The sequence below is a fragment of the Pteropus alecto genome, unplaced genomic scaffold (genome assembly GCF_000325575.1).
Source record: "Pteropus alecto unplaced genomic scaffold, ASM32557v1 scaffold87, whole genome shotgun sequence".
NCBI lineage: Eukaryota > Metazoa > Chordata > Mammalia > Chiroptera > Pteropodidae > Pteropus > Pteropus alecto.
This window is the reverse complement of record NW_006443225.1, coordinates 10,878,562-10,902,698: the sequence shown is the minus strand read 5'-3', so window position 1 is coordinate 10,902,698 and position 24,137 is coordinate 10,878,562. Positions and strand designations below refer to the sequence as shown.

The window sequence follows — 24,137 nt, the reverse complement described above, 5'->3', positions numbered from 1 at the left end:
AAAATAACAAACACATTTATTCCACAGTATCCATTTAATAACATTCATCTCTAAAAGAAAAGTCACATAACTGAACATGTTACCTAAGGAAAAAAATCCCTATTTCATTTTGAGTTAGGAGTTAACAAAGAACAATGCAAGAAAACACAATATAATTATTTCTTAAATCTACATAAAAAGGAAATAACTATGAAATATAACTGAGTTTTAAAACGGAACATTTATTAAATCAATAAATGTGTAATATTTAAATTAAGTAAAGCTATGCTTTTCTCATTTATATATTTATGGTTGCACAAAAAAACAATTTTCCTGACTGAACCCCTGGAAAAAAATGTTTACCCTATAGATAACTTACAGTAAGCAAGACTGGGATTCAAAGTATTCCTGGCTCCATAAAAATAGTATGCATCATCATAGGGAGTTCGATAGTTAGTAGCCAAAGGTGGTAGGATGGGAGGTGGAGGCAGAGGTGCAACCCTATATCAAAAGAAAATTGGAAAAACTCTTCTCATATTTCATTGCAGTTTTTTAAAATCAAGGTATTTTTTCAAAACTGTTACTCAAAATCTAATTGCTGCTTTAGAAAAAGCGACAACATTTACATAAGACAAAAACTTCAGATTTTGTTCAATCAGCTAGTCACACTATTCCAGTATCCTTGTCTCTCAGGAATACGACAGAAATAGACAATTTCTGTCTATTTCTGAATAGACAGAGTAGTAAACAAAACCATACAAGCAGACGCAGGGTGCTAGAGGAACATGGATCAGGGCCACTTAAAGCACGCAGGGGAGGAGAGCATGAGAGAGGCTTTCTACAAGAGGCGGTGCTTCAGCCATGCTGCTAGAGCAAGTTAGGAAGGACAGTTCAGGAAGAAAAGGCAAAGGGGAACAAAACAGGATTCCAAATGGTTTCATCTGGCTAGGAGAAGAGGTGCATTTTTTTTAACTCTAAAAATGTACTGTTCTCTCAAAGGAGGTTAACCATATGTGAAAAGGATACCACTTATATATCAACAGTAAAGTCTTGACATAATTTTTAGTATTTCGTAAAGTAAAAACTTTTACTTCAGCACTTCATTACTGATTAGGAAATATCACTATTTCCACCAAGGCAATATTTTCCAATAGTGAAAATGGAAAAGCTAAATTCATTTAGATGAACAGAAACAGAAAGGGGGCATCTTAGAAAGTTTGAACTTTTAAGTGCATCTTAACATGTTCTCCCTTGTTGTATACGTCAAAATAATCCTGAGGAGCTACGATGGCATTAAAGTTCTCTTCGGTCGTGAAATTTTCACATTTACTAGTCACTCAGTGTGTCTAACCTTACTAACCTCTCTCCACAGATACATAAACAAGCAGTTGAAAAATTGCTATGAAAAACTGTCAATATCATTAAATCTTACACTTTTACAGAGATTTATTTAAGATTTAATCCTCACAACAAACCTGTAATTGCAGATAAAGAAAATATATTACTATTCCACTTTTACAAATGACAAAATTAAAGTTCAATGAAGTTGTGGTTTGCCCAAAATCCAGACAAGGAAGTGAACCATTTTGATCCGTAAACCAATGTTGAGACCATCATACCATGCTCTGTAATTCCAACCCCACCTAGCCTCGAGTCAGGAAGCCACTGGATGAAACAAACAACACACCTGATAAATACAGTAAACAAAGTACCACAACTTGTTAGTAGTAAATAAAAGACCGAGTAGTAATAAAAGACTGGCAGAAAGTATAGCCCAGAGGACATCACTGATTAAAGACACTCCTACAATTAGTACATTAATAGTAAGCAAAAAATAAGTTGAAGTCCTGCTAAGAGAAGAAAGAGCAGCTCAGAAGGTATCAGTGTTAACAGGATTTCCCATACGTATAGTCTAGCACAGCAGGAGGCCCTTTACCGACAGAAATAAAATCTTCACTGTAATACCTAAATTACAGGTGTCATAATCTCAACAGTTTTCATTTTAGGTATTTGAGTTGCATAGCCTATAAGTAATCACAGAGAGAGTTAAAGGAAACAGAAGTTAAAGTGAAGTAAGGTATATAAAAGAGCCATGGTAGAAACTCTCTGCATAAACTGAAGGAATTATTCAATGTTTGCCAAGTGGAATTACAAAATTGAAGAAAACATATCTTTGCTATGTTAAAAGGTATTAAAAATATTCAAAAATATGACCTAAAACTAAATACTACGTGTACTTACGCATTCTAAAAATACTAAAGCATCTTTAAATAAAAGAATGTTATAAGGATTTCCCTTGTTTCTGTAATAACAGAGAAAAGGCCAACAACGAAAACAGATTTCAAGAGAAATTATCTGACAAAAGTCGTTAACTGTACAAAAATCTCTGAAGGTGAACATTATCTGCTTCAGCAAGTCCTTCTAAACGTAAAACATAATGACGCCTTACCTAATTCCCAAACATAAAACATTTTAAACAAGCACCTGGGAGCCACCATTTCACCAAGGGTGCTGCTGAGTCCACTGTGCAGATCTTCGTTTTGAGGTGGGACGGGAGGGGCAGATGGGGTGGACAAAGGAGGGAGAGGTGTCTGGAAAGCTACTCTGGGTCTTTCGGGTGGTATCGTTTCTTCATAGTGTCGTGGTGCCACACTAAACTGCTTTAGTCTATCAGGCTAAAATAAAGAAAAAATCTGTTTGTTACACAGAATCATAAATTTAAAAGTGGAAGGGACCTCAAAAGACTCTCTATCCCAGACTGCCAGCAGACACTTTAGTCACAGAATAAAAGAATTTTACAGCTATAAAAGATTTTGAAGATCTAAACTCTTATTTTATAAATTGAATAATTGAGGCTCCCTGAAAGTATAGAAATCATCTAACATCTTTCCAATAATTAATAATCAAGCAGTCTGGAGACAGATATTAATTCTAAATATAAAACTCTTTATTATACTGTAACACTATGCTGCTTCTCTATCCAACTGCCATTTCTGACATTAAAGTATTCTCCAGCAGAGTAAGCAAACGTTTTCTGTAAAGAGCCAGATAGTAAATATATCAGGCTTTTGCAGGCCATACTACTTGACTCAGCCATAGTGCTACAGCAGCCCAAAACAATATATAAACAAATCTGCTGCAATAAAACTTTATTTACAAAAATCGGCAGCAACTGGATTTGGCCAAAGGCTATACTTTGCTAACTCTTTCTCTAGAACACCATTTATGTGCCCTTTTCTAAGATTTGCACATCAAAGGCACCCTAAAAGTAATGGTTAACTATTGTATCTAATATTTTTATTTATTTATTCTCCTAAAGCAACTTGACACTTTCTAAAGACTGTTTCATTCAAACATAAATAAGGTTTCTCAAACACTAATGTAACTATAAATCCAAGGTTTAAAATGCCACCATATTACATTAAAAAGTTCAAAATTTAAAAAAAAGTTTTGATTATGAAAGCTATTTCAAAGGGTTTTTATTGAGAGAAGAAAATATATTTAACTTTGGAATTTACCTTTTCTTTCCAATCACGTTTTTCTTTCCCAGGAATGATTTCTCAGATTAACCTAAAAATTTTACTCTATGAGTAGTCAAAAAGCACACTTGGGAGTGATGCTGGTATAGTATTAAACTTTTCAAAACAGGTAACTCACAGGTTATACACTTAGCATTAGTAAAGGAAATCAAAAGTTGACTAAAGTTGAATAACTTTAAGTTGCTGTATTCTTTTCAAGAATGAACTTTTTAATGAAATTAAAGTTTCTTAGTCATCATTCAAAGATGAAACTAAAACTTGCCCTTAGCAAATTAAATTCTACGTATCTATAGAAAAAAGTACACTTTGAGCAGAGCAGTAAATTACCTTGTCCTTACTTAACTGCAATGATGTAAGTAATTCATTCCACTTAATGATGAGAATTGCAAAATTAAAGAATAAGGTTATTATCTCTTTAGTTTTACATTAAATAAAAATTACTAAAATGCTTAAAGACTAGAATTAAGGATTTTAGTTTCTTCGGAAACCAATCTAAGTGGTCAAGACATTCTCAAGGACAACAGTCACATCCATTATGAATTAAAAGATAACTTTCCCATGGAATAGTACATGTGAACATAGTAAAAAGGACTAATTAGAAAAGAACAAAACAAAACAAAAAATGATGCACATACGAAAAAGGAAAAATTGGTTCAGGGACACGAACGAGTTTAGTTTATCACCGTTCACGCTGGTCCCTCTTACATTCCATTCCCCCAGTGTCTTCTCTCTTCCTCCACCCGCTGCCGCATTTGAGGCATCTGAATGAGAGACTGAACATTAAAAGACGCCAAGAACCCTTACCGATTTCTCAGGGTCTTGTGCTCCAGAAGCTGCGACCCTGAGTTCCAAATCCTTTTCTCTAAAAAAAATCAAAGTTTTATATATTAAAAAGTTACAGTAAACACTACCAAAATCATTATCATTACTGAAACAAACTTATACACAAAGTCCATGCAATAACACCTCCAAATACGAATAATTCCTTTAAGCGACAGAAAAGTCTTAAATAATTCTGAAAACTAAACTTTCTGATTTGGTGCTAAGTAAACTAGGTTTCACATATAAACTGACTTGGAATAAGTACCTCTAAACCAGTCCCTGAGGTACTTCAAAGCCTAAGCAAATTCACACGGAATAATGTACAGAGAGGTAAAACAAAATCTTTACTTAGTGAAACAAAGTTCTTTTAGGGTACATGTATGTTTTCGGTTAGCAAAAAGAAGGGTAAAAAATTAAAAATTAATACCATACTTGCTAATAAGAGTTTTAAGAATACATTAACAAAGGCTAATATCACACAGTAGATATTGGCTTCCTCTGAGAGGAAAAACTAAAAATGATTAGGTCTCAAACTCTCCAGAATCAAGATAGCTATTCCTAATTTTAAACTGTATTAATATTTCATAGGTATTTCTACAAGATTATAAACACTGAGACTTTTAAACAATATAAATATCTGTAGATTTATCAATGATTACTTTATACTGTATATATATGTGTGTACCATTTTACACTGTTAAAAGATAAAATACTTTTATTTTGTATATCTTACTATATGTGGGATAATACAGTGGGCATGTAGATAACATGCCACCCTAAATGAATGACTGAAAAAATCAATGCAGATACGTAAAAGGCCTGTTTTAAATATATAGTCTCGTTTGTTATCTATGACAAAGAAAAGAACACTCTCATAGTATTTATTACCTTTGATTTACAATGTGCAGGTTGAAATCGAAGCGATTTACAAATACAAAACCATATGAGAAAAAACATCCCCTTACTTTACTATGTAATAGTTACCACCATGTCATTTTACACAAATGCATTTTAAATTCAAAACATCTCTTTTTAAATGCAAACCTTTCATTACCGTCTTTTGTTCTTCTGTTGTTCAGCCATTTGTTCCAATAGTTCTAGTCTATATTTCTCTTTCCTTTTCTGAATAGTTTCTCGATCTTCACCTCCTAAAAAGTAAAAAAAAAAATGCAGTCTTAACTCAAGTACATATGCGACTAAGAAACTCAAATTTTTTAAATCTTCACTCTTAATTACTGTATCAAAGAGTAATTACTGCATAAGCAAGAAATAAAGTAAAATCATGTGCATCATTACCTCTTCAACAATTTTTATAATTTATTAATATCTACTGAGTATCAAATACAAGACAGATTAATCCTTCCCAAACCTCTACATTTAGTCAAAAACCTTCTGAAATAAGAACACTTTCATCCCCATCCTTGTGCTTCCAATGACCGGGATAACATCTCCACTGACACCTCCCACAAGCCCATAAATTTAACAAGTACGTCCAAAATGAACATCTCAAAATCAACTGCCCCTCTTTGTTTTCTGCTAATGGCCCAATAATCGAGCCACGCCACCTCACTGTGACTGACTGCTCACCTTCTCGTACTCCACCTGAGGACCCTCCTTCCTAGTCTCACAGCCTTAATCTTGGGTGGGACCACTCCACATTTCACCTGGCCTGCAGCAAGAACCTCCTACTAGTCTCAGGAACTCCCCTTCTCCCTGCTTCAATCCGTCCAGCACACTATGTAAGACCATCTTAAAATATAACACTAATCACACTGGTGTCCTGCCTAAAAAACTTCAATGGTTACCTCATTCTATAGGAAAAAAATAAATCTCTCACCCTAGTATCACTCATGTGAAAATCCAGTTGTGCAAACATTTTAGATCCACACATTATTATTGCATATATGTTAATGACACAAAAGAACCTCTTAATCTAGATATGTATAATCTGGAACACTAACAAATCACAAGATATCAAAAGTGCAACTGAACCAACAATTTCTCTGCTACCTTCATTATTAGTCTCCTACCCATCAGTGGAACATATAGGATCTGAGTTTGTCCATTAAGCATAGATGTCAGCAACAGCAAAGCTCCCCCAGGGCAAACGTGAATTAAATTAAGGTTAATAATAATGTGTTATAATCAAAGTAGACAGGTCCATTCTGTTTCTGATCATGATGAAGTAACAAGTACAGAACTTAACCTCTCACCATAAAACAACAACACTAGGCAAAATATATGAAATAACTCTTTCAGACACTGGACAGCAGGCAGCGCGGGACTGTAATACCTGAGGGAAGAAAAAGAAATGAGGCGAGCCCTTTAAGTACCACCCTTTCTGCCTGTTCCTGCAAGTTCCTGCCTTTCCCTGCAAGTTCCTGCCTTTCCCTGCAAGTTCCAGACTATAAGGTACAGGGAGGGAGAACCCAAACGAAGCTGGGAAACTGAACTAAATTGAGCAGATAAAGATCAAAATTCAAGGAGGCTAGAATGGCTGAAAGTTTAGGGCAAAGACTGAAAAAGAACCATAAAAGAGCTTTAGAAATCCATAGAAGGGTCCCTTCGGATTTTGCACAATTTTGTGCATGCACAGAGTGGAACTGTTAGGCTGGGCAAAAAAAACTATGGAGGATACGTAAACTGAACAATTCTCAGACCTCAAGCAGAGTGGAGAAAAATTTCAAGCTCAAGCTAGTTAAAGTGGAGTTCTCTGTGATCCCCTAGGGCAGAGGTCCCCAGGCCACCCCCCACCATCCCCATCCCCGCCCCCCTTGGCCTGTTAGGAAAATGGCCGCACAGCAGGTGAGCAGCAGGTGAGCCAACGAAGCTTCATCTGTATTTGCAGACACTCTCTAGCGCTGGCATCACCACCTCAGCTCCACCTCAGATCATCAGGCATTAGATTCTCATCAGAGAACGGGTCCCTGGTGCCAAAAAGGTTGGGGACCACTGTAGAGTCTTTAGGGAAGATCCCAGAAAGGTCACTCTGTAGCAGTAGGGCTGAACCACCACTGGAAGGGAGACTACTCTAGACGTCCCTAGCTAAGCATCAAATAAGGTCTCAAAAATATTGGTCCTTAAGTAACGGAAAAACATGACTGTGGTATACAGAATTCTAAGACACACTCTCTGTTCCCTGTCTTCTGGTGCGGACTGTATAAACCCCTCCCCTCAAATGTGGGCAGGACCTAAGACTTCTTTCTAGGCAATATAATATGGCAAAGGTGAAAGGAATTTGCAAATGTAATTAAGATACAAAATCAATTTTGAATTAACCTAAAAGGAGATTATCTTGGGTTGGGCCTGATCTAATCGAGTAAAAGCCCTCCCTGAGTTTAGCGTCTCCAGGCTGGGACAACAAAGTGAGCAGCCAGATTAAGGAAGCCCACCTGGCAAGAAACAGCAGCTGGCCTGGAGGACTGGGAGGTCTCCCTCCAGCCAACATCTAGTAGGGAGCCAGGGCCGTCAGTAATACAGCCACAAGGAAATGAATTCTGCCACCAACTGGAAGTAGATGCTTCCCATTGAAGCCTCCACCCTGGTGACGCCTGGATTATAGCCTTGTGTGACCTTGGGCCAAAGTCTCAACCACAGTCCTGACCCACAAAAACTGTGAGATGATGTGGGATGTTTTGAGCCACTAAATTTGTGCTCATCTGCGATGTAGCAATAGAAAACTAATACAGTGACATAATAACCATTAGAAAAGTTAGTCAAAAAAAACACATAAATATCAGATGACGGAAGAACAAACAAGGATGTTAAAATTGCTACATAAGTATGCCCAAGTATTTAAGTGAAAATAGGAATATCATGAGGAGAAAATGGAAGCTATTATAAAGAACCAAATGGAGATTTCTGCTTCTTAGAAAGTAGAAAGCCAGAACAATGCTCAGACCCTACAATGGGAAAAAGCTGAATTATCTAGGTTACAAACACTCAAGTAAACTAAATTACAAAGGGTATTATAAAAAAACAATCAAAAGAGAGATGGATGTTTTATTTTATCAGAAATATGGAGAAACAGCAGCTGCATTAAAAGCAGGTAAGGAAACGGCTGAAATGTTAGTGAAATTCTTAAAGGCGTTGTGTGGGCTGGCTGACAACGCAGATCACCAGAAGCCCAGACACTAGAGGAACCTGCACTGAACTGCCCCCTCCACCAGAAAGCTCTCAAAAAAGACTGCAGTCAGGGCAACACAGGACTCCTGAAAGAGACCCTCCCAAGGCAAGAAAAACCAGCCTCTGCTTTCCAGACTCTTCTCTCATACAAAGCAGCAGCTGTCAGCTGCTGGGTGAAGGGCAGAAAACCTCCTTAGAGCCAGCATTCTGCACTACATACAAAGCAAAGATATGATGTTGTTAGAGGAAAGACAGGAAATTTTCACAGAAGACCCCATAGACATAAAGGAGAGTCTGGCTACCACTCTGTGGGGCAGAAACATGAGAAAGACGCATTTCTTCTGAGAGCCAGACGCACAGGGCCCTTCGCACTAAGGAACAAGCAATAGCAATTTACTGCTGAGAAAGGAGAGAGACGTGTGGAGGAGGCACGCTCCCTGCCAGGAGCACGCAGGCCTTGCTGAAAACCGAGGAAGGGGCGGGAACGCTGAGAAAATCCCTTCCTCCAGCACTCCGGGCCTCGCACTAAGAATAAGGTGGTCAGAGAATTTAATAGTTCTAAGCAATTGGTAGAACAAGTAAAAATCATCAAGGGTGTATAAGACAAACATTACTACCAAGCATCACTACACTCAACCACCACACAATGCACATCCTTTCAAGTCCACACTAAACATGCATCAAGATAGACAATATTCTGAGCCATTAAAAATTATTTTAAAAATTCGAATTTGAAATAACTGAAATTATACAAATTATTTTCTTGGCTCAAAGGGGAATTAAACAAGCAATCAATAACACAAAGAAATTTAAAAACGTACTTCTAAATAACGATGATTCTGTTATAAACCCCACAATGCATTATTTTTGTTCTAAGCAGTCAACTGTCAATTTTTTAAATAAAGCAAAGGGCTCCAAATGAGGTCCTTAGAGCAAAATTACAGGAAGACAAAGTTCAGTTCAACTGAAATGAGACTATTATGACAACCAGAGCCACCTCCAGATGGGATGTGCTGCCTCTGCAAAGTAAGCTTCCTACAGGTAAGTGCAAACACAACCTGGGGGGAACAACCATGATAAATCACTTGAGTAAATGATTCCAATGGTTTGTTTCAAACATTAAGTCTATTATGTCACCAGTCATCTATAATTCCTGAATTGTACAAATGATGAGCTCATGCCACTCATCTTTAAAATTTCCATTTATTGATAAAATTATTTGTCAGTGGACTTTCAACACAGAAAGCCATTTCTACAATTTTTATCATGTTTAACAAAATATATCAACAGAATGAAGCTTTTACTTTGACCTACTAATAGGTTAAAATCGTCAATTCTCACTTAAAGACATTAGACTAGAATAAAATAATAGGTGCTATGTCATTTTGCTCGCAATAGTCTTTTCAAAGAAACAGAGGTCATTTAATTATATATCTCTAAGCCAAGATTTGAATTTCTGACTGCTTTCAGGTTGAATGAACCTAAACTGTTATCCAATTTTCTCATACACTTCACTGAAACCAAATTTTGGATAATTTTTTCTAATTGCTTTTACACAGAGAACAAGACCTCTTTTCTGCTTAAAGTTACACAAGGGAACAAGGCTTTCTTCACAGTGCTTCTGAAATTAAACTGTGACAAGACAGCAAATCAACATGCTTATCTTAAGCAATGTCCTTCATTTCTGATAAAGAGAAAATGTGGGATTCTGATCATGACGGGAGCAAAACATCTCAGAAACCACAAGGAAAAAACATGGGAAAAGATACTTATCAAAAATAAAAAAGCTTTCGTTCAGGGGAATTAAACTAAAATGTAAGGCAGTTTGCTATCACATATAAAACAGAACATAAGAAATAGCCACACTATGACAAAGTGCTAATGGAATACAAAATTAAAAGCAATTATTACTGCAATTAATAATTCACTTCTCATCTATTGAAAAATTCATCACTAAATAAAAGTCATTTAGCTTTAGACAGAGCTATATAACACATGTTAAACGCTTAGCATACTGCCTAGCATAAAGTAAGTGCTAGTAAACATTCTCTATTAGCATGAGTAGTATTAATTACAACACTGAGTTCTCACCAAAGGCCTTTTATAAAACACTGTGCAAAAGTCTAATCAACTGGAAGTTTTGCACATACCAAAGAGCATCCCCGCAAAAGGACTACAGATGTATTGGTTAGTCGATTTGGATGGATCGTTGTCTTGAGTCCTATAACAAAAACAAAAAGAATTGGACACCAAATAATTTTCAGAAAACAAAAATTTAGAATAAAATGTAGATGTATGAGTTATTGGCCTTTCAAAGTACTATGGATACTCTAATTGTTACATATTTTTAAAATTAGGGTAAAATCATGACATTTTATCTCTTTATACGGTGGGACCCCAATGTACTATAAACATATTACCTTTTTCTTCAGCCTGCTTTTAGATTACCAATAAAAGCATTTTTATAAATAAGAACAGTTACCCCAGTAAAGAAAATGAATATAAGTACATATAAATCCTAAAAAAAGAAAGGTGATATCTATGCACACACTTGTAAGAAAGTTCACCCCTAAAAGACTCCTTCCAGGAGAGACCATTCCCTCACAGAAAACTTCATTATTTAGACCCAAATAGCAAAATCTCCTATCTCATGCACTTTTATAAATTTCTTTTCTTCAAAGAAAACTGCCACCTGACACATGACAGTGTCTTCTTTATACACTATAGATTCAGAACTGTTTATCCTTGCGTGGGACACATGAAAGCCAACAAAACGATAAAAACTTTAAATAGAAAGAGAACATGAATGTAAAATACATACAATTTCCGTTCTTTTGAATGACGGAATTATGTATGAGCACTAATTTTACAATGTTAAGCATAGAAGTTATCTACTCGATAAGCTGAAAATCAAAAAGAAAATTTTAAAAGAAAAACTTGCATTGCAGGAATATTTTCAATTAATTTCTGGTCAAGTTACAACACTCCCATAATTCCAAGATATTTTAAACTGATTTTTAGTCCATTACATTATATGTTTATTTCTCCTTTTATTACTTCAAATTTATACACTTTATAATGAGAGGAACTTATTCAGAACACCTTGGCATGCTTTATACTCAAAACTTCTTCTTTGAAAAAATGCTGTAAAGTACTATCAATTTTCATCTAACACAATTCTACCCCTCCACTATTTTTCCTTTAAGTCCTCTCTCAGTAATAAGGAAGGCTGCCAACAGACTACACTTTTCTACTTTGTAAGTAAGCCGGTTTGGATTTAGCAGGTGCCGTCTCACAATGTAATGACTAAAGGGCAGAATGCATATTACATACTCTACCTTTTACCTCCAGCAGATGAAATTCGTATGTCTGACCGTTCTGTGACATCACCACCATGCTCCACAGCAGGCGCATTCCCTTGTCTGTTCCCGTACGTCCTTAAAAACACATTAGCTTATAGAGCTTGTTCCATATACAGTGGACCTTCTTATATCTCTTTGGTATTTTTACATTTGATGTTGGAAATATTAAAGGGAACAGAGTGTTACAATGAAGTTTTACTGTAAACACATTCTAAAGTTAATTCAAATGAGATTCAATTGATCTGCTGGTTACTAAGAGAATCTGACAGCTTAGATTTAGTAATCTTTAAAACAAAGAAAGGCTTTTATAAATTATTGCAAGATAACTTAGAAATTTTAAATTTGAAAACTATGCATATACTAAGACTTTTTCATCACTCCCTTATGCAAAGAATATCCACTGCACACCTACTCCGTGCCAAGCACTGTTCTAGACACAGGGCACATGGGCATGGTCCTGCCCTCATGACAATTATTGTCAAATTTCAAAATGAGATCACTTTTTTAATCAAAATTCACTGATTCTGGGAATTATTTCACTACGTATACAAACTTTTTTAACTTAAAAATGTCGCAGCACACTTACCATTTATTAAATCAAATGTAGCAAAGCCATAACATTTGCTAACAGTGTAAATCACTTGAAAGAATAAATATTAGTAACAGGGACATAGAAAACATTATAAACAAATAGGCTGATGCATGGGCAGAAAATGACAATTTACTTACAAGGTTGTAACAACAAAAAAAGGTTAGAATGTTTTTTATTTCCTTCTTAAAAATCCTTTACAGAAAATAATTTTTAAAAATGTTTTTTCAATTAATCTTTTTTTTTTCCATTTGGCAAACATTGATTTCTTTAGTTTATTTTTCTCATACCAGAGAAATAACATGACTGCTTACACCAATATCTATCAACATTCATGAAAATCAGCATTTCATAAGTCTTACTTGCTACACAATTAAACTATACTGTCTCTCAAGAGGACTATTAGAACAAAATATGGCTGTTAAAAAAATTTTTCAATATTTTAGGTAAATTTCATTATCACATTAAGAAAAAATGGCAATTTTCAGAAGAAAAGAACTTCTCACTCTCCACAGAGCCAGCATATACAATTTTCTTTGTTTCCATCACACAAGCCACTGTCAATATCATCTGTGAAGAAAAACCTATACAACAAAATTGTGACCTTAATAATGTATGACCTGGCATGACATAAATGGCTTCCATTTTTTATCCATACCTAAAACAAAAGAACCCTCCGCAAGCCCTTTCAAAAATTTTTAAATTTATTTCAATTTATCAAAACACAGCTGGTTTTACACCTAAAGTCTAGGTGCTCGAATCTCTCCTTTTAACTGACACATCAGTGTCATGAACAGGTAAATATAAACTCAAATTCAAGTTTGTAATTAATAACGTCAGGCAATCGGACTTAGTTATACTGGATCTATATAAACACACATGTGCAGAAGAGTTAACAGAGCAGGCCAAAGACTGCGTATCCTTAGAAAGGTCTATTCCCAGGCTGGCCCTGAGCTGGCATCTAGGAACAGAGATTTTGGGAGGGGTCCCACCATCCCCAGGCTAGTGAGACCAGCTCACTGCACCTCAACTGCTAATACAAACAATGCAGTTTATGCTGACGTTCTGCTCTACCTCGGGAGTCTGGAATTTTGGCACCACCAGGAAAAGGGTGCCTCTGCAAGCAGCCCCCAGTGAAAACACTGAGCACAGAGTCTCTAATGACCGCATTTCACCCAAGCTGTCACAATTCATTGCAGGAGGGATTAAACACGTCCTGCGCAACTCACTGGGAGAAAACTCTTGGAAGCTTATGCTCAGTTTCCTTCGGACTTTGCCCCACAACCAGGAATATAACTATACATACAAAGTCCTGTGAGTCCTCTTAGCAAATCCCCAAATATGGGAGTGGTCTTGCAAACTCAATACAACAGACAAAAGTAAATTTGTCGATATGGTACAGTAGTGTCTATATCAATGAAAGTTTTCAAATATAGAAAAATTAGGGGGAAGCGGGGAGGTAGATGAGCTACAAGGGGTCAAATATGTGGTGACATTAAAGAATTAGAAAGACAGACAGACAGACAGAAAGAAAGAAGAAAGAAAAAGAAAGAAGAGAAAAATCCAAAGTTATAAAATTTTAATAGCATAACTTGGGACATGGACAATGGACTAATGGTTACCTGAGGGTGGGGGGAAGGGGGAGGCAGATAGGGGAAAAATTTAAATCATTTCTTCAATTAAAAAATAAATTAAGTAAAAAAAATAATCAGAATTAACCAGAATTAAAGGCTACTTACACATACAAGAATTTTAAAATTTATCAAAGAGCTTGTGGTTTCCTACATTATCAGATAAATTGGCTAAAAACATTTGGACTTGGAGTTCTAGCTTATCTTTATATAGCTGGACCTAAAGCATCTACCCTAAAACATGTTTTATAGGTTCTTCGGTATATGTAGATATTCTAATAAAGCAAATGTCATAAGCACATTTTCAAAGTTCATTCTAAATTAAAGAAGTTTAAGAAATGATTTTATTTATGTATAAAGTCAAGATCTCTGCTAAATTTCAGTAAAATCACCAAGATTTCCTAATGAACAGCCCATATGAAAGAGATTAAGGTGTATCCTTCACTAAAAAAAAAATTTATTAACAAAATTATAAAAGTCCCCTGTCTCTGATAATTATAATAAAATCAAAACTGGAAAATTTTTAAGAGGCCAAAAAAAGGATGGAGATATGTATTTCACTAAAAAGGACAGAACAAAAACTTAAGGCATCCTACTCAATTTTATGAAATGACTGCTATGATTGTGCTTACTTTATTAAGTCATGAAAAAGTTACTAATTACAAATAGAGTCCATAAGTATTTAAGTTACTAATATGACCTATTAAAAAAAATAACTAGAACAAACTCTAATAAGCTATGAAGCGAGATTATAGTTTGAAAAGATAGCCACCTTATTTTCTATTAAAATATCCCTATAATTATAATGGAATGTCCTTCATTTATTAAAGTTTCTTCCGTATTTCTAATAAATTTAGCGTTCAGTCACTCTTAGCTATCTCTGTTAGTTCACTTTTAACAGTTTTCATGGTGGTCTTACAATTATTTTAGAAACCTTTACTGTGGCGAATGAAGTCCCCTCTGAAGACAAGAACTGGTGAGAGCCAGTGGTGGTTTTACCATTGCCATCTCTTCAATCCTCTCGACATTAAGGGGCAACTGACAGATGGAAACATCCAGAAGTAATAAACTCACTAAATGTCTACGAACAGCCTATTTATAGTCAAAATGCAAGGGTTCAGTTTAGGTCCAGTTTGTCCCTGAGAAGTCATTTCAATTTAGCTATGCCTTTAGAGTCAGTACCAGATTAAAACTATCCCTTTGCCCCGGAACTATCTAAATATTCTACGGCTTTAAATCCATACATTCACTTACCACACACCTCAATCCACCGGGTTTTGTCAGAAAGGGACAGACCTCATAAAAGAAAAAATGTGCTTACTTTGACATAGCATATCAGATTTGGTTGAGAGATTAATCGTAAAATAGTTTTACCATCCTACTATCAAAAAAAAGTTAAAGGTTCTGTTAATCGGAGAAAGCTTCTTCTATTTCCTTGAAGACAAGGATCAATAACTTTATGGTTATTGTCTTGATGCCCAAAGAAACCAGGTATAGGCTAGAGGCCAAGTTTACTCTAAAAATTAACACGTGTTTATCTTTTTTGTTTTTTTTTTTAAATTACTGTCTTAAAGAAGAAAAGCGAATTGTTTAAAACCACAGGTATTTTCGGCTAACTTAACTGTGAATGAACAACTCCTAAAAGATAATGAATAACTTCTCTTTTTTCCTTAATAAACCACAGAATCAAACAAGTCATCCAATTCATAATAATGGTTACACCACTTGTTTTCATATAAAGAATTTCTCTAATGTGAGTGAATTCTGCTATTAGGGGTGCTCTAGACTATAAAAGTTAAAAGAAAAATACTAATCTGTTAACTGTGGCTCACCATTTTTCTCACTGTTTTCAGTTCTTTCCCTGTTTTTATATTTAATTCAATAACAGTATTTTTCTAATATCACCCCCATGTTTAAAGTGGGGGAAAATATTAAAATGGTCCTTCCAAAGATAAATGAAATTAACTACTGTAAGAAAAAAAGGTAATACCAAATTAAGTAACTCATTTCTCCTCATTTATGTCTTCATGTTAAACACATACGCTTAGTATGTCTTACACTAAAAACCTCTGTGGCTAATACGCATCTAATTTCAGATGGAGTTTTATCTCAAAATTTTAAATGACTATTAAGATTACAAACTAGCAAATATCAAGAGTTAAACAGAAGTGCTAACTGCATTAATCACATAAAAACTTAAAAAACTGCATTTTTAATGCTAAAACTTTCTTTTACTCATTAACATTAGTTATTAAGAAAAACATAATATGGTAATATATTAACCCCAATTGCTGAAGTTAATAAATAATAAAGACTAAGATGACTATATGTTAAGTGCCTACAAATTTCAAGGTATTATGAGACGTGCAATTACATTTAACTTCAGAAAGTTCCTAAAACATAAATTTTACTTAAATTGGTAAATACGTACGTGTACACACACACACACACACACACACTGCAACTGTCAAGCAAAGTGCTAACCACCTTGTTAACTATTAAAAACACTGCCAGTGAGTAATTAGTTAAGGAAAGTAAAATCATTTCTAGGCTTTAGCTTTCCCACATTTAATGGAGGAAAAATGTTTCATTAGTAAATATATTATGGTATATAAAAAAGTTTATAGGGTAATTAGAAAAGAACTGAGACCCAAAATATCAAAATCAAAAATTACAAAAAATCAAAACTAGAATTTATAACACACTGACTTTTAGAAGAAAAAAAGAGAACAAAGGTAACTTAGAAAAATGAAGGAAAATTAGTTTTATACTTCTCACAGCTATAATTATTTTTTGACAAGAACTTCTGGTTAAGATTACAGTATGTTAAGAATAAATGACTAGAGAGACCAAACACAGTTATACATTTCTTTAGTCTCCTTCTTTAACCAATAGAGTCATTTTTTCTATCCACCACTCCACCTCCTAAATAAAAACTAGTGAATGTTCAATGTGATATTTTTTTGCTAGAAATAAGGAATCTACAAGTTTGAAATACAGAAATTCAATTTAACCACAATTGCCATAAAGAGACATGTGAAAAACCTTATATTTAGAGATGTATGCATTAACAAAATGAAAGTAACATATAATAATTTATATTTTGAAGAAATATTTTTAAAAACTTTAAAACATGTAACAGGAATTATTCTCACGCATTTTCATATTTAATCTAATCTGAAAATACTACTTGGGTAAAATAATATAGAAAGTTCATTTTCTTTATGGGATACATAAAATAAAATAGTTCTCAAACAGGCTGAAATTCATTTGTTAGTCCATGTATAAAAGCATCACACGGTATAATTGCAAAAATAATAGATTAAAATATATAAAAAGCAAAACAACCATCACAATAAGTTTCTTGAAATTCCAAACTTGAAAGGTTTGCATTACATTGTCCTCTGAAGGTAAACACGATAAAGCAAGAAAAGTTCTCAAGTACAAAAGAGGCAGCACCAAGAGCCCAAAATCACCTGCAGCTCCCCAATCAAGAGTTCTTTTACTTTAGGCAGCCTTCAATTACTTTCTGATATAAACAAACATTTCCAAATATAACACATAGTAGGATTTGGAGCATTTTGTGAAGTACAAACAATTAAATTCAAATCAGAGATAAACTATAACTGGCAGCACAAAATTCTAATCCTTCACTCAAATTACCTAAAGCAGAGTGAATACTTAAAAGCTTGGGTGAGGAGGATGTAATAGCTACAGAAAAAGAGTAGAAGACAAAGAACTATAAAAACTTTGTATTATTATTAATAATTAGAATACTCAATGTGCAGCACTGCGTCTCAGAAATTTCCTAAATTATTAAAAAGTAATCTATTTGGACTAATAAGAGAAACAGATTCCATTTAATGCTCAAAATTTAGATTTAACCCTTTCAAGTTAAGTCGGTGACAAATATGGGACCCTGCCATACTTCTATCTCCAAATCAAAAGTTAGGTGAAAGTATAACAAGTTCTAAGTATTAAGACAAAAATCAAAAGCAGCATTATAAAAACAATCATCCAAATGAAATGAAAAGCATCTGAAAATCTGATGAAAAAAATTAGCCCCATTTCACTTAAATGTTTAATAAGTAACTTAAAAACAAAGAAATATAATGGTAAAAGGACTTAGAGCATAGGAACATTAAAGGAATAAAGTGTTTTTCACCTATTTTAAGGTGTCCTTTTTTTCCCCACATTCGAACTTCTGAAACTGGGAGAGCCACCGAACTGGTGGTAAGTCAAGTTGTTGCAGAAGGAAGTTATTTTTCCTCCTGCCAATCAGTCACCTAGGGGCACTATGGATGTGAGACAACTCTGAATTCCCTCCTCGAGTTTTCCTGGACAAAACTGGCAGCATGAATGCTGACTGCGAACCTGGATCAGAACTGGCTCACCATTCGAATGCTCGGGGAAGCTGTTTTTATTCCCTCCACTCAGGGCTGAGGCTGAGACACAGAAGTTTCTTGTCTGTCCCCTCTGTGGGAGTTCATTTCCCATTTGATTGCACGTACAGGCTGAAGCCTTTTGGTGTCCTAGCTTTATGACAGGGTCCCTCTCTCCCTACCTTGGGGTGTTTTGTTTCCTCAGTGGCACATAAATTAATGGTGCACCTTAGAATTAATCAAACATGTACATCAAACGAAACTGCTTCTCCCTAATGCAATCATAAAAAGTAACAACAGTACTATTAAGAAAATAAAAATGAAGTTGTAAATACCTGTTATCTGTATATACTCTCAAAGGTCTTCTATCAAAATCACTTTCATATCTAAACCTCTCGTCCATTTCTTCACTTACTTCGGGATCTTGGTCTGGTCTGTAAAACTGTCCATCAAAATCACGATCCTCATTAAACCTGTGAAATCTTCTACCTGGAATGTCGACCCTACTGGCAAACCTTTGATGGTTTTTATTGGAAATGCCCACTTCTTCATTAGTTTTTTTAATAATTCTTCTATTTCTTAATTCAATTTCATCATCTAGTTGTCGATACCTGTCCTCCTCTAGTCGTCTTTGGTTTAGAAGCTGTTCGTATGCCTCTGAAGGCGTTAAGACATCTCTCCTAGGACCTTCTGAATTTTCACGAGATGTTTTTACTTGTGAAGGTAAATCAGGTTTAACCTGATTAATAGGTTTTTTATTTCTTTGACTCTTGTGCTGGTCAATTAAAAAAGAAAAAAAAGAAACAGATCATAATGAGATGCTACTTCTTAAAAGGTAATTAAATCCTCAGATGAGGCTTAGTGTCTACTTATCTCAATTCTAAGGCTTAATCACCCATAAGAAATACCTTATCTTTAGAAACTTCAGGAAATTTATCCTTCAATAAAACTTAATATCATAAACAGCAAACAGTAATATAGGCAAGTAGCTATAAAAAGAGAAGATAAACTAAGAGTAATTCCTATCCCAGGAGATATTTTAAGCATATTTTGGCAATTAAATATTGCTTCGAAATATTCCAAATTAAATTCTTTCTCAACACAAAGAATAGAGAAAGCAGTAAATTTTTTGGCCCTAGTAACACCAACCATCCTAAAATTTGGAAAAAAACATAGCTAGAAATTGTCAGTATAAAACATTAAAAATAAACAAAAATAACTTAAAACCAATCTCTAAAATTAAATCTGGTCCTACAATATTAGTTAAAAGGTAGGGTAAGTTCTTCAATATAAGATAAAACTATTTGCACGACTAAATGTTTAAACATCCTGTGTTTGGTTCAATTTGGCTTAATTTTTTAAAATATTTACATAAAAACCAAGTGAAATAGCTAACACATAAAAACAATTTCAAGTAAATACAAAACACTTAATTGGTAGTATTAAAGAGCGACTTTAAAAGTAAAACCTACCTCATTACTCTTTTCTTCCTGTCTGAACTTTTCAGTGGATTCTTCCTTACCCCTGAGAAATTGATTGTATTCTTTGTTGCGTTCGAGTTTCAACCTTTCCTTAAAATAGACACCAAAAGGCAATGTTAACTTCAACTTCAGGATAAAGTACCTTATAGTCAAACCAGACTCACAAATTAGAGACCTTGCCCAGAATCAATTTTTCTAGTGACTTCAAGGACAGGAGTAGTTGCAGGGCAGAAGAGAAGTAGGAAGAGGTTATGATGCAATTCCCCGTTCCTGTCACATTAAAATATATCTAAGTAGAGGTTTAGGTCCGGATTACCAAGCAAGCTGCCTTGGTTGCAAAGCATCTCAACATTTTATACTCCAGTAGTTACCCAGCTTGAGGACACTGTACAAGGACCCATGCCCCATGATCTACGGATTCTAGGTTTACCAATGGCAATCCTAGACAATCGTAGCGCACTCTGACAAAAGCATCATAAATAAATCTCACCCACTAGTAAATATATGAATGAGTTTGTCAGGAAGTCTGTCATTACCATATTACTTTCCTTCTTTCCTTCTCAGGGGTATCTCCTGCCCCAATCCCCCAACCCTCCCAAAAGATCTGCTGCTAACTGTTTCTTTCCCAAGGCTAAAGAAGGATCCTTATTGTATCTTAAACATAACAAGGTAAAATTATCAAAGATGATAAAATATTATAATGTAATTTTCCACTGAAACCTCTTAAGAGTATGAGCATGTATTTGGAAAGAGATAGAAATATACATTCAAATAGTTCCAGACCCTCACCCTATATAAGATAAAAGCACAGTATGCTCTCTTATCCACTCATCTTAATGTGCTACAGAGCATAAACCAATGCTGAAAAAAGTGAATTCTGAATATTCAACTGATCAACATAGTAAAGAAATATATCACATTACATGGTGACAAATGTAATATTCAAAAAGATTTTTTTTAAAAACACAACTGGAGATTCTGCAGATTTGGAAAAATATATATATTCAAGTACAGGAAATGAAGTAATCTGTTTGCATTTAAATCAGGAGTATGTTCTTTCATGGTTTTGATCCTCATAAAACTGCTACCCACAAAAACTGCTTCTGTCCACCTACCTTGGCAGATAACCTCTCACCAATTGGAAGAGAAACTCCCAGAGTAGATGGATCTGTTTCACTCGTAGATAGAAAATTTTTCTGTATATATACACATTAAAAAAACATATTACCTAATTGCCTTTATAAAATGTTTCATAAATGTGTCTTTAGGTTCAATATTCTAAGTTATTACATTATGCAGAGCAAAAGAATGAAATGGAGATGAAGACAAACTACAAATCTACAGAGATCCTAATTAGAAAAAAGAGAATTTTCTTCCAATCAACAACTCCCTGAAGAGGAGAATCAGGTCTTAATTTTCATTTGCAATACATATATTATCTGTTGATTCAGGATGATTTATAAAGCATGAGGAAAAAAAAAACTGTTTCTTAATTTGTATTCCTCTTCTAAGCACATATTCTTCATTCTCAATGCCCTATCATTCTTTTGTTAAGGAAAATTTAAACTTCTTCACAAATATCCTTATGCCTACTGCAATAATGTTTTTTTTTTTCCTATTTTTTCTACAATAATGAGTAGGTATCCATTAAATACCAGAAAACATAAACTAAGGACATTTTTTCTCGACGTGTCCCTCCATTCTTGTTCAGAACAACGAGAAGTGGAAAAGCGCGGGCTCATGGACCAGCCCCAATACTTCTCAGTTAACGCTGAGCCAGGCACTTAGCCTGCTCTGCCTACCCACCAAAGCCGGTGTAAGGATCAAGCAAGATAAAAAACACAAAATCTCTTTGAACACTATAAAGCAAACATTAGGGATCAGTAAAAAATATACACAATATCCAACTTTGTGGTAGTCATATAATCTGGAATAAGTTACTTAACTTCTCTGCCTCAGTTTCTTTGTAAAACAGGGATGTCATCTACATCACCGGGTTATGAGGATTTAACCAAGCAAGTTATTAACCTGCCTAGCTCCATGCCTTTTATTCATTAAATGAGCAATCACTATCTAATATTTTTTAGTTATTTTTTTAGGTGGTTCTGAGACAAAGATAAGCATGTGTTCCCTATATCCAAGAGATTTACAATTCATTTGGAGAAACAAACATGTCAATAACTACAATACAATGTACTCATGGTGTTATAGTCAAGACATTATAGAACAGATTAATAAAACTAAATTATTCGTAGTTTCATTAAATCTAAATTTACAAATAAGTTGTGCTACGAAAGCTAACCTGAAAGTTGGTAGAACTCTACGCTTATTTGTCAAAGGAAACAATATGACACGTGACTAGAGCCGTGAGTCACTTAAAACCCCAGTTTATACCAAAGTACACTATAAACATAATCATTTCATAGTAATAGAAGTACAAAAAAACACATTCGGAGTTCCAACCCTGGAGAGATACAGCACTCGTGCTCCTTAACTGAGCAATCTGCCACTCCCAACACAGGTCCAGGATGATGTTTAAAATTTTCAATAAAATAAAAAGGTAAACAATAAGGACAATATCATGAGTTTTTCAAAAAGCTGAATGTTAGCCATTCACTCATTCATTCAATAAATATTCAGTGCCCATTATGTCCCAAACTATTTGATACATTTAAGACTCATCAGTGAAAAAACTAACAAAATCCTTGCCTTCCTGAGCAGGGAAAACTGACAAGCAATAATAAACATAATGGTATGTTAGAAGGTTACAAGTGCTGTGGCAAAAAAATAAAAAGAACTAGCTACAGGCAGTACTGGAGTGAGAGGAAAGGAACACAAGGGTCCCATCAGATTTCTAAGTGAAATGTCAAACGGGCAGCCAAACAGAAAAGTCTGAGGTTCAGGAGAGGGACCTGGGTTGAAAATATAAATTTACAGATTCAGTTTAACAACTGTTCTGGGAATATGTCCTTCCAGTGTTGTTAGATGGTCAGGTGTTTTTAGTCTAAAAAACAGGCGAAGATGGTAGAGATGGCAGTTGTTTTAATGACTCTCATTGACAAAATTTAAAGATTCGATTTTTTTAATATGCATGCAATTTACAACCTGCAAGGCACAAGAAATCCAGAGAGAATGGGAACTGCCAAGTGTACATAACCCAGGGGTAGAGGAAGCCATCGCAGCCACTTCCCCATATCCTTTCTACTCCCACTTCCTCACGTCGACCAAAATTGTCTTTCATACTGCTCCTCTACCGCTATGACATTCTTGATAACCTGACACCAAAAACTTCTCTGCATCTCTTATTTTTTTTCTTTCCCTTTCACAAAGGCGATTTCTTCTTAAGTCTCTTACCACTGGTTTCCCACCCTCTCCCCAAATCATATATCTATGAAGTAATGTAAAATCCACAAATGAAAATGGTTGGTATCAGAGGAAAACGTCCTCCAATAAAGAGGGGTGTGGAGAAGACAATAAAGTACCAGGCCAGGGAGGCAGGCTGGAGTATAAAGACTTCACATGTCATCCTAGAGAATTTGAATTTTTATCCTGAAGGCAGTAGAGACATTGAAGTATTTAAATCAGTTAAGAGCAGGATCATTCTGGAAAGCAGAATGGAAAATGGACTGAGAATGGAAGGAGATCTGTTAAAAATTTGTAGCAGTAATTTAGGACAATAAGATTGTTCTGGAAGTTCTAACATGCAGAACTAAGTGTAAAACAGTTCTCAAGCTCCTCACAGGCTGTTTAAGGAGGAACGTTTCACCACTGCCTATCACACATACCAAGTTAAAAAACTAAAAATCTACTGCCTTCTAATCAAATCCCATCCTATTCATCTACATCGTTATTTCTTACTACTCCCAAAAAGCATCTACCTCAGTCAGGTTGGTAAGCCTAATATGCCTCATTCATACAAAGCTAGCGTCTACCCTCCAGGTCCTTCTTTATACTATTTATATACTAGTATATAATTTTTTATATGCTAGTATATAATTTATACTATTATTCTGCATCTGAAAAGCTTCCTCTCCTCCCTCCATTCACCCCTAGAATATCCAAACTTTATCCATCCTATTATTGCTTACATGTAGCTGAATTGATACATTAGATTCCCCCATTCCAGCCCCATACTTGACATCTAACAAGTCCATAAGTGTGTCATTTATTATTAAAGTTCTGATCTATTGAAAATAAATAAATAATAAATGTTTTGACCTCAAAAAA

At 34.8% G+C, this 24,137-nt stretch overlaps 1 protein-coding gene across 3 annotated transcripts in view; it reads right to left on the bottom strand.

The window, feature by feature from the left end:
* CSPP1 (centrosome and spindle pole associated protein 1) overlaps positions 1 to 24,137 on the bottom strand; it is a 96,774-nt gene that overhangs the window by 54,196 nt on the left and 18,441 nt on the right. For 2 of the 3 annotated variants that reach the window (XM_006924015.3, XM_025041120.1), the window contains 9 exons: positions 21,026 to 21,106; positions 19,902 to 20,000; positions 18,765 to 19,204; positions 11,804 to 11,902; positions 10,616 to 10,686; positions 5,395 to 5,488; positions 4,323 to 4,380; positions 2,464 to 2,654; positions 359 to 480 (listed from right to left, as the gene is read on the bottom strand). In XM_006924015.3, coding sequence (XP_006924077.1) covers positions 359 to 480; positions 2,464 to 2,654; positions 4,323 to 4,380; positions 5,395 to 5,488; positions 10,616 to 10,686; positions 11,804 to 11,902; positions 18,765 to 19,204; positions 19,902 to 20,000; positions 21,026 to 21,106 — 1,255 coding nt within the window. The remainder of the gene's footprint in view (positions 1 to 358; positions 481 to 2,463; positions 2,655 to 4,322; positions 4,381 to 5,394; positions 5,489 to 10,615; positions 10,687 to 11,803; positions 11,903 to 18,764; positions 19,205 to 19,901; positions 20,001 to 21,025; positions 21,107 to 24,137) is intronic. The other variant, XM_015598638.2, reaches the window with a different exon arrangement.